Genomic DNA, 14055 nt, shown 5'->3' with positions numbered 1-14055 from the left:
TAGACCTATCTCTGCCAAAACAAGGTGCCAAGGGGCTTTGTTTGTCCCCACTGCAATGATGGCACTGCATTACTGTTCTTTATCTTAGCGAACAGATGGGGATAAATTCATGCATACTCAGGTACATGAAATAGTATTTCCTTGAGGGAGCTTTCTCTGCTCCCACAGACTAGCTTAGGCATTCATGTTGTACGTGAATCTCTTACCTTGTGTTTCTCCTTTCCATTTCTATCACAAATTACAATGATAGTACGATTACATGCTATCATTTTTATTCCTTGTTATGGGATGTCCCACATGTCTTATTCCGGTTATGTCCCCAGGGCATAGCCCAGTGTAAGGTACATAGGAGTTATTCAATGTTGAATGAATTAAGCGTATCAGATTAATGCAGGTGTTTTGGAATACAGGTTTAACGAGGTAGACTGTAAAGAAACTTTGCCAGGTCCCCTCAGGAAAAGGGAGATCCTGCCTTGTCATTGTTCCCACAACATATTACACAGATCTCTCTCCTGACATCTACCCAATTAATTGCAATTATTGTCCGTATGTCCCTCTTTCATTTGACTATGATGTCCTTATGGGAAAGACTTTTGCCCTTCCTTGCATGGTAACTAGAACAGGGACTGGTATATAGTAGATTCAGTCAATATTTGTTGAATGAATAAAAGACTGAATGCTTAGAGTACCTATGTATGGGTAGAGCCCTCTGATCTTAACTTCTCTGAAGATTTCTCTGCAGGAAATTCCCGATATGGACCGGAAAGCACGTGCAATTTTTGCTGTATTGCTTAGGAATACAGCAAAAAACTAAGGATTAACGAATACAAAGCGAAGTATCTCTTTTAAACGAAATTTACTCATATACTCATTTTGCATTCAACAGTTTCGGAGAGGCAGCACCCATTCTGCCAGGAATTGTTCTAGCATGGGAGACGTAGCTGTGAACAGAGAATAGTGGGGGAGAGCACAAAGTAACCAGTAACTATGTCGTGTAATGTTGTGACATGACATGATTAAAAAGTAAAGCAGGGAACTGGGATGGAGAGTGCTAAACACATAGGGATAAGAAAAGAAATGAGCGATTCTTGCCTCAGCCATTTCAGAAGCCCAAAACATCCTTACTCTGTAAGAAAGAGAGAAGAAAATTCTAGAAGTTCTCCATTTAGTGAAGGTTGTCACTACTCACACAAGAGGCAAAAAAGCAAGAAAATGTGAGAGAAAATCTACACAAAACATGTTCTTGTTAGAACCTAGGGGTAAGGCAGGAATAGACACAGACCTACTAGAGAATGGGCTTGAGGATATGGGGGGCGGGAAGGGTAAAGCTGTGACAAAGTGAGAGAGTGGCATGGACATATATACACTACCAAACGTAAGGTAGATAGCTAGTGGGAAGCAGCCGCATAGCACAGGGAGATCAGCTAGGTGCTTTGTGACCGCCTGGAGGGGTGGGATAGGGAGGGTAGGGGGGAGGGAGACGCAAGAGGGAAGAGGTATGGGAACATATGTATATGTATAACTGATTCACTTTGTTATAAAGCAGAAACTAACACACCATTGTAAAGCAATTCTACTCCAATAAAGATGTAAAAAAAAGAAAATACACATGTGCACACATACACACAGATCTAAACAAAATCACTCCAAGGCATACCAAACAAAACTTGTCATGTGAAAAGGGTATGGGGCTCAAATAAATCCATAAGTAAAATGTCCTAAGACTCTCATGTCAAAGGTGATAAGCAGTATAAGAATTGATACTATTGGGACTTCCCTGGTGGTCCAGTGGTTAAGACTCCATGGTCCCAATGCAGGGGGCCCGGGTTTGATCCCTGGTCAGGGAGCTAGATCCCGCACGCTGCAACTAAGAGATCCCCGCAGCCAAATAAAAAAAAACAAAAATCAACAAACAAACCAAAAACAAGAATTGATACTATTGGTCAACAATATTCAAATCACAATTGAGGTATGAAATACAAAAGAAAAAAATCAGAGCAAGGATATATGCTAACCTATATATCTAATTACCGACATAATACTTTGAGTATAATAAATAATAATGTTTACATAAGGAAGGAAGAAAGAAAGGAAGGGGGTCATTTTATAACTTCAAGGTAGGACAGTATTCCTGGTCCATCCAGTTCAGACTGTGATGGACATAAAGGTTGCTGATAAAATAATCCAGCTCTTAGATCTCAGTGAATGGGCTTCATGGATATTCATTCCACTGCATTTCTCTGATCACACACAGGGTGCTATTTCTCCATTCACTGGGTTCCATAGTCTCATACACGGCCTTATTCTGGTTGGAGAGAGAGGGAGAGAGAGAGGGAAGATTCTGCTTGATAAAGGTAGGGGTCTCTTTTCTTTGCTGCCTGGCCCCAGCCAATGTTGGAAGCCGTCTACCCACTGGCAGATTTATGACTCTGGTTCTGGCAATGGTTGGGTTCCTCCATCTGTATCTTTGCCACACACACTCTGCCTCTATCCACCACTCTTTTCAGAGAGCAGCTGGGACATGTGGGACTCTCCATGTGTTCGGCCCTGGCTGTCCTGCCTATTATGGCCTTTCAAATTGTTGGCTAACAAGCATCCTATCACTCATAGCAAATGAGCATACCCTCTGGTGAGAAATGATCAAGGCCAAACTCTAGACCTGGCCATGAACAAACAGCAAGTGAATTCCATTGGTGCATCTCTCATCCCCCAGCTATGCTGGCTACAATCACAAGTGACATGACCTAAGACACTTAGATAACAGTAAATATACTTTTAGTGAGGATAACTTGATAAATTTGTCTTTCAAATATGGAAACCCAAATGGCAAATAAGCAAATAACCCTGGAATATAATACATCAGTTTGGTGTGTTATCTTGCAGACTTCACTTCTTTACAATCTTTAAAGGAGATCTGATAAGTCATAAATAAGTGATATAAATGTAAAATATTTAGGGGATAGTGTTCAGATTTCAAAATATGAAATCTGCAGAAAAAGGTCACTGGAAGATGTATTATAATTTCATATTGTAAGGGAGACTCACTGCATGTTCTATGTGGCTGTCATCATAAAGGGTGTCTAGAATTCCTGGAATGTATGTTTTAGGTTCACACATATGCTAGTTGTAGCTCTGGTACTTGGCAATATCAGAGTCATTGCTGTTTCTTGAATGTGGGCTGTTGAGTTGAAATCTCAGCTCCCTCCCTTCTTGATGTGACTTTGGGCAGGTAACTGAACCTTTCTGAGCTGCTTTTCTTTTGTTCATGACTTTGAACATGAGGGTAATAACTATATCAGAAAATTATTGAGAGTATTAGGAAATGTATGTCAAAACATCTATAGGTGCTCAAAGAATGTTTGTTGCTGTCACTTACTGGTCGGTCTAGGCAAGAATGTGTATTGAAATTGCTTGAAAAATTGTCCTGGATTAAGAAAACATAGCTCTGCTCTGCCCCTAACCAGATGTTCGATCTTGGACCACTTGCTTGACCTCTCTGGGCCTAGTTTCTCATCTGTCAGTTTCTTATCTGTTGGACTAGGAGAACTTTAAGTTGTTTTTCCAGCTCCAACATCTTTGCCTTTATGATAGGAACTGACGAGAGGGCTGATTAAGGGAACTGAAATCATGTAATTGGGCTTTAATTTCTCTCCTGTTGGTTAAGCTCTCCAGGGTCAGTGTAGTTTCTTGCAATGCTTCTTCCTTCAGCCTTCATTCACTTTTAAAATCTCGTGGGGCTTTGCCCTCACCAAGTAATCTTCCCTAAAAGCAAAGTGGACACAGCCTGCTCCAGAGTCGTCACATTGCCTGATACCTCTGTTACCTGTGTGCCTAAGGACAGCAGAGGCTAGTAGCTCCTCCCTGGATTTCTGTGTGTCATGCTCTGAGGAAGAGGAGAGGGTTCTTTGCATACTTCTCAATATTAATGTCTAAGTAGCTTCAGAGATTTCAGTCCCAGGGATTTTTAGATGCTTCCAATATCCTCCTTGGGAAGATTCTTTACTCGTGAGCATTTCCAAGAAAGGCAGGCATGGTTTTTGCCATAGATTTTGTTTAAAAGTGACCCAGGGGATTTTAAATGTCCTGACTATGCTGCCAGTCCCGGCTGCTGGCGTCTAAATGCTCTGCTTTCATCTTTCCTGATAAGTGCCGGTGACAACCCAGATGTGCAGAGAGGTTCCGGTCCTCTGACCTGCTGAGCTGTGCTTGGTTCAAGAACCCTTGACTTCTGCTTTATCACATCTAAGTGTAAATAAAGGAATTCAGCTCTAGACACTTGTGTGCCTTTCAAAGCTGAACGCTTCAATAGAATCAAGGCCATGTGGATGATGGCATTTTGGAAATCATTCAGCAGCTCACATAATAAATGTTTTGTGGATTGGAGCGTCATTACTGGTCTTAATCCAGGGGTGGCATCTACCTATTCAAAATGCTCTTAAGTTGACACTTGCTATATAATGCAACACCAAGGTGGGATGCTACATTTCCAAAGCAGGGTATTCTCTTGAGCCTTTTTTTTTTTTTTTTTTTTTTCCTTTCTGGATGGTGGATGCAAGAGAAATGGGAATTTAAAATGAGTTAGCTAAAATACTGCTCTTAGTAAAAACTGAAATGCATTTTGATCACCAAATAAACGGACCATCACACAATTTTAGGCAAACAGTAGTCTTTTCAAGAAACAAATTCTCAAAGCTCCTAACACAATCATCTATTCACCAGTCCTTAAAAGGGGGCATCTCAAAGGTGGTAAGCAAGTCTCTCCGTGGGACGATGTTAAGGTAAAAAATAATCTGTAAGGGAATTTGGAGCACTCATCTGCCACATGGATAGTAAACAGGAAAAATCCACAACAATGAAGGAGACTATCTATAACCCTTTCCCAGAAAAACATGTCAATTGTAATGACTAAGTACATTTGCAACAAAGAAAATGTGTTCACGGTAAAAAAAAAAAAAAAAAAGTCATGAGATAACGTACAAAAGGGAAAAAGATGTGAATGATGAAGTGTTAAAAAGGGGTTTCAACAGATGAGGTTGTTCAGTACAGGCGCCCACACTGTCTCCTTTGCTCTGGCAGCTGCGTCCCTCGCCAGCCAGGCAGCAGATGTGCATTTACCCGGGGCCCACTCTCTGATCCACGCTGTGCACTGAGCTTTTGTATTCACTGCAAGAGCTTATGGCCCAGAAACCCCCAGGTGAAGAGTCGCAGTTTCCTGCAGATTGTGCCTTTCTATCAAATTATGCTTGTCTCTTCCTTTCCCAGCAAATTCTAGATGAGTCTTGTGTGTGTGCGCGTGCACACTTGCACACAAACTGTGAGCTGTGTCAATTCTCTCAGGCTGGGTGTCAAACGTTCTGCTGTTTCAGTTCTAAATACTCCCATCACTTTGTTGTGAGGCCAAAAAAAGGTTTACTAGCTATTTTCTCATGCCTGGGGTGCTGGGGCTGAGATAAAATAAGGGTCAATCAGATTCTCCACCGGGTTAAATCCTCTTCTCCAAACAGGCTCTCTGCCTTTGACTCGGAGTCTGTGAGTTTATTCAGGGGGCCGGAGGCAGTTGTTAGCCAGGGTTTCCACGCTGGTCAGAATGCACCCTGCGGTTTCTTGGACGTGTGGCCAACACTTTTGGCTAAATCGTTCTGGACACAATAAATCCCCCAAGCTCTAACCTTTCCTAAGTCCCTGTACAGCTTTCTCCTGTGTGGCCTTGCCTCAACATGATGCTGATCCTTTCTGACAGCGAAGCACGAAAGGAGAAATAGGAAATGACAGGTCAAACCCACGGCAGTCTTCTCCCTCATGCCTTTCTTGTGTGTCCCTGCAAGCAGCACCCATCCTTGGAGACACACGGCAGTTTAGGGTGGTAGGTTTTTCTGTGGTTAATATGCTAGAGCAGTGGTCCCCAACATTTTTGGCACCAGGGACCAGTTTTGTGGAAGACAGTTTTTCCACGGATGAGGGGGGAAAAGTTCAGGCGGTAATGTGAGCAATGGGGAGCGGCAGAGGAAGGTTTGCTGGCTCGCCCTCCGCTTACCTCCTGCTGTGCGGCCCGGTTCCTAACAGGCTGACGACCGATACCGGTCCGCGGCCTGGGGTTTGAGGACACCTGTGCTAGAGAATACACAGAGCACCAAGGACGAGTCCAGGTCGAACTACCTTTTTTGAGAATTGCCATTAGTTTGTGTCACATAAGTCACCCCCGAGGAGTCTTGCCTTCTTTCTACTACAGGGAAAATAGGAAATGGGTTTAAGAAGGAGTAAAAACACGCACACACACACACACACACACACACACACACACACACACACATTCTGTGAAACGCCTGGCCAGGCACAGATTGAACTCCCGAAAGAAAGTCGAGAGCCTAGGGAGTTGGGAATCTGACATTTGGCGTCTTCCAATTATAAGGTTCTTTTTTCATCTCTCAAGGAATATTAGAACCAGAAAGATCTTGGAGATCATCTAGCCCAACCCCACCTTTTGCGGATGAGAAATCAAACCCAAAGAGGGAACATGCCTTAGCAGAGGTCACACAATTACTGGGGGCAAAGCCACAACTGGGATCCCTCCCTTTCCTGACAGATCAGGCCTGAGACAGGATGACTGCAGTGTGAGGATAATGAAGGATGCACACTCAGGGGCAGGGGGTGTGCTGAGCTAGGCACTTGGGATCCGTGTTCAAGTGGCCCAAAAAAGACTGCTCTAGGATACCCCATATCTCTCCAGGAAGGGGCAGAAGTAAACATGGCTCCTTGCTCCCAGGAGATGTCCCTGAGCATCCGGGGAGTTCTGCTCTCTGTCCCGCCGTTGCTCACTTATTTTCAGGTCTTGGGGGGAAGATCAAGCACCACAGCAGGGTTTCAAGGTCACTCAGCTCTCTGCCATTAACCCATCAGCTGTAATGAGCGCTGGTTCCTAGCAATGCCCCTCATTCGGGAGGAACATAAAAGTAGAACCAAATGGGTGGGTAACTGTCCGATTACATACAGAACTAACTGCGACCTTCAGCAAATCATTTAATGTAGCTAAGTCTCAAGTTACAAGTAATGTAGCTAACAACTGGCCCCCTGAATGAACTCAGAGTCAAAAATGAAGGGAATTGGGGGCTTCCCTGGTGGCGCAGTGGTTGGGAGTCCGCCTGCCGATGCAGGGGACATGGGTTCGTGCCCCGGTCCGGGAGGATTCCGCGTACTGTGGAGGGGCTGGGCCCATAAGCCATGGCCGCTGGGCCTGCGCATCCAGAACCTGTGCTCCGCAACGGGAGAAGTCACAACAGTGAGAGGCCCACGTACCTCAAAAAAAAAAAAAAAAAAAAGGGAATTGGACCACAAACTTTCTCTGTGTTCTTTGGGATGTCTCTTTTCTATTTCACTGGGATGCTGTGACGATAAAGTAGGCAAAGACTGCAGAATATAAGTAAATTAAAAGATGTTATTCTTGCCATCATCATTTATGGAATATTCCTCAGCACATATCTTGGAGGGCTGCCATCATTATTGGTCACATTTTTCACCCAGAGAAGCAAAGGAATGGAGTGGCTGAATCAGGGTTCCATACTTGAAAACTAGAGTAGAACTGTAGGTCCTTAATACTCAGTTCACTATCCATTGGCCATATCCCCATGGCTTCCCATCAGAGCATTTGACCCCATGTCAGTTTGTGTCCTTTGGGGAAAAGGAACTGGTGGAAGATAGGTGATCAAAATTTGTAGGTGGAAGAAGAGTTTTTGCTGAAAATCTTAGAATGAAAGATCTATCATTTTTACCCAAAGAGAAGAGAAAATTCATCATAAAGTTCTGTTTTGTTTTTTGGCCATGTGTGTTTTTGTTTATTAGAATCGCTAGTTTCAAGTCTTATTAAGATCGGTCATTTCATAATTATGTCAGAAGAACTGGCATGTTTTAAAAATATATCTTTCAATTCGAAAATACTGCATTGATGTAGAATTTAAACATATATATATATCACAAAAGAAAAAAGACTGTACCATTAGCACTCAGAGATAACAGCTATACATTTTTAGTTTATTTCTTACTAGTCTTTTATGTGTAATTATAAATTTGCGATTATACTTGTAACACACATGCTGTCTTGTTAGGGTCTATTAAATATTCAGCCCCACAGACAACCACATGCTTCATTTGGCACTGGTCCACTTGGGAGGAACAATAGCTTGCCAACAGGGCAGCACCACATGCTCCTCTTTAGCACATGCCCTTGCAGTGGTCCAGTACATTTCAGCTGCAAGGAGACTGCAGACATATCAGAGGACGCAGGAGCCACCAGCTTAAAAGACTCATCATGTCCCATAGGAGTCAATATATGGTATAGCAACTCCATAGACATAGCTTCCAAGTGCCCACACTGGACATGCCAAGTGTCCAGAGTCACTGTGCTTGGAAGTCACAGCATGGCACCTTTTCAGGTAATTATAGTTCTCTGAGTCCAGATGCAATTCACCAATCGGGTTAATTTTGCCTAGTAACATAGCTGATACATATCTTTTTCTAAGGAAACAGAGCTAGAAAACTAAGGGAAGTTCAAATTCTCTTATAGAAGAGAAAAACTTTTATCTGCAATACTATATACAATTTTTTAGCCTTCATAAAAATCATTTCACTAAATCACAAGCATGTTTCTTTGCTATTAGAGGTTTTTCAGAAACATGACTGCCCAAAATGTGTTTAGACAATCCTCTAGTGCTGTGTATTTAGCCAAGTTTTCCTTCCACTCTTAAAACTATCACTGACATGAACATCCCTATATACAAGTCTTTGTATTTATATAAAACTCTGGTTATCTCCTTAACATAAATTCAGGGCATGGAATTAATGACTGGGTCTGAAGTTTATAAAACTCTCAGTACATCTCGACCAGCTGCTCTTCAGAAAGAAAATGTCAGTTTACATTTGAATTGTATGAAAGTACCTGCACCTTTAACAACACGGGTTAAATTTTAAAACATTTGCCAAACTTATATTGGAAAAATACTGTATTTAAAATAATTTTTCTTTGATAATTGATGAGTTTAGAAATGTTTATATGTATACAATTTATTGTTGTTAATTGTCTATTTTTGTCTTTTCTCATTTTTATTTTGGGAAGCTCATCTTTTTAAGTATTAGGAATATTTACATTGGAGTCTCATGCTGCAAAATTTTTTTGCAGTCTTTATTTACTTTTTCTTTTGGTAGAAATGCTTATTTTCAGGTAGAGAAATCTATCAATCCTTTGCTATCTGCCTGCAACAACATTCCTAATTGAGGATGCTTTTGTGGGTGTAGACTTTCTAAGTGTTTGAAATCCATATTTTTCTCACCTCATAATGTTCATTGAAAAGCTTTCCACTTATTTTAAGGCTCTGGAACAGTTTACATAGTTATGGGTTTCATTCTTTTTTTAAATTATTAATTTTTGGCTGGGTTTTTATATTTGCGTTGGGTCTTCGTTGCTGCGCGCGGGCTTTCTCTAGCTGCGGCGAGCGGGGGCTACTCTTCGTTGTGGTGTGCGGGCTTCTCATTGCGGTAGTTTCTCTTGCTGTGGAGCATGGGCTCTAGGCGTGTGGGCTTCAGTAGATGTGGCACACGGGCTCAGTAGTTGTGGCACGCGGGCTCTAGAGTGCAGGCTCAGCAGTTGTGGCACACGGGCTTAGTTGCTCTGCGGCATGTGGGATCTTCCCGGACCAGGGTTAGAACCTGTGTCCCCTGCGTTGGCAGGCGGACTCTCAACCACTGCGCCACCAGGGAAGCCCAGCTATGGGTTTTCTATCCCTTGAAAGTTTGAAGGAATTTATACTATAGTTATGTGTCCCCAGTACTATTTCGTGAGATAAATTTTAGACATGTTTAAAAATTTGTATTCATTTATTCAGCTTTTCTACATTTTTAAAGGCATCGTTAGTAAGTTATCTTTCCGTAGAATATTATCAATTTTATTGAGAAGTAAGCATGTATTGGCATAGAATTGAATATACAATTTAAATAAAACTACAGTGTAGACTTTAAAGGTTTATATATTTTTGCTTATATATTCTTTCTTTTTCTTGACTTTTTTTTTTAACTTTTGCCTTTCGTATATTAGACTAACCAGGGGGTTGTACATTTTACTTATTAATCCTATTGTTTTCTGATTCACTGATTTTTCATAATTTTTATTGATCTGTTTCCCTTGCTTTCCTTATGTGTCTTTGTTTTTTTGTTTTTGTTTTTTAAAGGGAAAAAACTCTCTATAATTACAAAAAGTAATTGCAAGAGAACCTAGGCAATGATGTTTCCTGGGACTGGGAAGAAGACAGGAAAATATGTTGGTCAATGGATCACTCAGGGATTTATGTCTGAGTACATGAGAAAATGATATGTTTATGGGACAGGAAGAAACCAGGACCTGATTCCAGACTAATTCTAGGACTAGGTAGAGCTGCCATTAAACCATTACAGGTAGAACCCAATGTGGCCTCCAGGTTTTACCTGAGGAGTGAAGTGTGTCACCTTTTAAGGTACTTAGAAGCGTGTCTTTTATGCTTTTTCTTAGTCCTTGGGCTGGTGAGAAAGGAAAAGGGAAAGGTAAGAGGAACACATCAGCCTTCCTCTGGGAGAGGGCACATCCCCCATCGCTCTAAAGAGGAGGTGATACCAGGGTTTCAGTGGAATCTCCTCTGCAGGGAGAGGAAGTTGGTCTGTGATCCTGAAGATGGTAAAGATGGGTTTCCAGCCAGGTTCTTTGTTTCCCCGACTTCTAACCATTTAGTCCATGACAGACGCTGTGCCAAGTCATTTGTATGAAGCATCTTATTTAAGTCTTGACAACTCTGTGAAATAGGCAGTCACGTTATCCCCATTTTGGGGGGAGGGAACAGTAGAGTGACTTGCCTGAAGTCATATAGACAGGATGTGAACCCTGGAAGGTCGGACTGCAAAGCATGTGTTTTTAACAGCTGTGATAGATCGTGTTTTATCACTGCTGACCTTAATTCCTATGGCATAGCCTTATTATTTAAGGGGGAGCTTGTCAAGTCTAGGATCAATGATCAAAATGAACTTAAAGTACTACGACTCATTATGTCCATATTATTTCCTCCTCAAAATTCTATTCTATTTCTCATCTTAAAGCAAGTAAAACATTTGCATAGAAAACAATACTCGAACTGAATGTCTGAGCAATCAGTACATTCCTCAGCATGCCAGTCGGTATTTTTATTACTGCTCCAAGGAGAGGGGAGTGGGAGAAGGCAGGTAGGGGAGGAGGGAGAGTTGGGGGGGAGGCAGCTTTGGAAGAGAAAGGGAGGAAATAATAACTGAAATTACATCCCAAATAATCTGGCGTTGTAGCATGTTCAGACACAGAAATGTTTATTTAAAAACACAAAGTCATTTTTTTTTAAATCAAATTAAGATGTCTAAATGCTAAATCATTTTACCAGACAATATGGATCTATGAGCTTTATGCTTTTGAAATAGTCTCCCAAGAGGCCTGTCTGGCCACTTTTTTTTTTTTTTTTTTTGCCTCTTGAGAGAGAAGAATGCAATCAATGACAGTAAATTTGCAACTTAATTGAATGTGATGTAACGTGAGCAGAGCCAGAGCCGCCCAGAACAATTCACAGCAAACTTCAGGTCAAGGGGTTTCTTTCATCTCTGGAAGTTCAGTCAGAAGAGCAAGAGATACAGGCCTGGGGGATTCTATTCCACTCTGACTGAGGCTTTGTATCAAGGCCAGCATTTACAGTCAAGACCTCTTCTGAATACACACAACGCACAGCATATTTTTTCAAGAGTACAGTAGCTGTTCTTAACATGGCAGCCACTCAGGCCTGTTCATTTAAAAAATATATACGTATGACATTCAGACATTCTTTTAAAAATATATATTTAAATTCAGGAACCAAAAAGCAAAAGCCACCTATAAAAGACAAGACCTATTTTAATGAGATTTTATGCACAGCTCTACTCACTCTGTTTGGGCTGAAACAGGGCATGCCTGATAAGGCTGCTGGTGAACGCCCAGGAAGAGAGGAAAGAGGAGAAAAGGCAGACAGAAAATGTTGTTTAGGATCCAACAGTAAAGAAGGAAATCCTTTTCTGTACTTACAATAGCAGTTGGGGTGGCAGCCAGCACACAATAGAGCACCAGAGGGGTGATGAAGCTTTCTTCCTCTGTCCCCGGGTAAGGCTTCATTAAGTCTCCGTCCTGACAGAAGAATCCTTGGATATGCACCTGAAAAGTGTCAGTGCATTCGAAGTAGTAGGCAAGCAGCACTGTCCCAGCCATGATGACAAGCTGAAAATACAGCATGGCCACACAGAGACATTAGCAGGGCTTCCGAGCAGTGCCCTCCCCTCAGAGCACACTCCCTCCATCACCCAGCAGCTCTCCTTGTATTGGTATTGGCAAGTGTGTGCGTGCCTGGCTCCATGGGCTTCGGGCTCAGGGAGTATGTGCTTACTTGTCTGCCTTGTAACATCTGTTACATAAACCTTCCAGAAAATAACGAACAGCTCCCACCTGAGAAGCAGACCACAGCAAGGCTTGTAGAGAGACCCAGGTTCTGCCGCGCCCCTCTCAGGGGATGCGTGGGAACCAAGGCAATACTGCCATTCAGGACAGAGGTGAAAAGTCAAAGGATAGTGGCATATGAATTGGCAAGATGTAGGGTGAGATCTGTTCGTGGGCAATTTCATAAAATGTTAGAGATAGACTTACTTTATTATAAAGTATTAGAGGCAGGTAAATGATGCATGAATGAACAAACAGGAAAGCTGAAGCCTAGAAAGGTTAAGGGAAATCTTCAGAACCTAAACTACCGGTGTGGATGAAAACACTGTACAGGTATCCTATATCAGTCATAACTTTTATCCTTTTCCAAAAAGATTTTGCCTTTATTCCAAAATGCTTTCTACCAGTAAGTAAAGGACTTTACTGATGATCACGTCTTATTATAGACATATATCCTTCATAAGGTTTGGACACAAAAAGGGACACAATTATCCTTTCATTTGATTCAGAAATGTCCCAGATACTCACCGAGGTTTAGATGTAGCCTTTAATAGGTATGAGGAGTTGGGGGAGTATGGAAATGCCATTATTTTTCTCATTCCCATTAGGAAACACCAAATGGCAAGATGAGACGGTGATAAAGGTAGACAGAAAAGAGGTCTTTGAGGTTACAAAATTACAGAAAGTTAAGCTGGAAAAGATCTTGGAGATCCTCCCACCTAAAATCTTTATTTCATAGATGAGAAAACAGAGGCCCAGCAAGGAGAACCGACGACAGCTGGATTATCCAACAGGGAAACCAAACATGTCCTTAGACTGACAATCAGCAAAGCAGGGAAACTAAAATGGGGAAAAATATTTTAAAATGTTGATTTGTTTAAAAGTATCAAAGTAATCATTTTGGGAGAAGAATCAGAACTTGGTAGGGCATCTTTGTACATCCTTTATGGCTTAAAAAAGTACATAAGGGGCAGGGAGGGGGAAACCATAATCCTTTAGGTTTTAGTCTCAAGTTCTTATTCCAGCCCTGGAATGACTAACCTAAGGTCACATAGCTAGTTAGTGTTAGACCCAGGACTAGAATCCCACATTTTCTGATCCCTAGGGGGGCAAAACACCTGGGTCACAGCATCAAAATCGCATCATACACAAAAGTGTGGAGAGTTATGGGGAGAGGCAAAGTAGCTCAACTTCAATGCAGAGAAGCACCATTTGGCGTCTTTATCCACGTTCATATCCATTTCCTTAGCCACCACACTGAAGCAGAGCCTTGAACTTTGCCCACTCTCTCACACCTGCTTCTGGTACGTTAGCTCTGCGATTCCTCCTCACTCTAGCAGAAGGCATCATTTTCTTTAAGGGTCATTTGGATTAAGAATCTTCCCTCAGGACTTCCTAGTGGCACAGTGGTTAAGAATCCACCTGCCAATGCAGGGGACATGGGTTCAATCCTTGGTCCAGGAAGATCCCACGTGCTGCGGAGCAACTAAGCCCGCAAGCCACAACTACCAAGCCCGCATGCTGCAACTACTGAAGCCAGCGCACCTAGAGCCCGTGCTCCG

General features: G+C 42.1%; 1 protein-coding gene across 1 annotated transcript in view; it reads right to left on the bottom strand.

The window, feature by feature from the left end:
* PLPPR1 (phospholipid phosphatase related 1) overlaps positions 1-12488 on the bottom strand; it is a 47173-nt gene extending 34685 nt beyond the window's left edge. Inside the window, exon 1 of the mRNA XM_029203125.1 lies at positions 12089-12488. Coding sequence (XP_029058958.1) covers positions 12089-12292 — 204 coding nt within the window. The 5' untranslated portion in view covers positions 12293-12488. The remainder of the gene's footprint in view (positions 1-12088) is intronic.
* Between the last annotated feature and the right edge of the window lie 1567 nt (positions 12489-14055).

The sequence above is a fragment of the Monodon monoceros genome, unplaced genomic scaffold (assembly GCF_005190385.1).
Source record: "Monodon monoceros isolate NGI ecotype Baffin Bay Population unplaced genomic scaffold, NGI_Narwhal_1 Super_Scaffold_5, whole genome shotgun sequence".
Taxonomy (NCBI): domain Eukaryota; kingdom Metazoa; phylum Chordata; class Mammalia; order Artiodactyla; family Monodontidae; genus Monodon; species Monodon monoceros.
The sequence above is the reverse complement of the archived record's forward strand: the minus strand, read 5'-3'. Positions and strand labels throughout refer to the sequence as shown.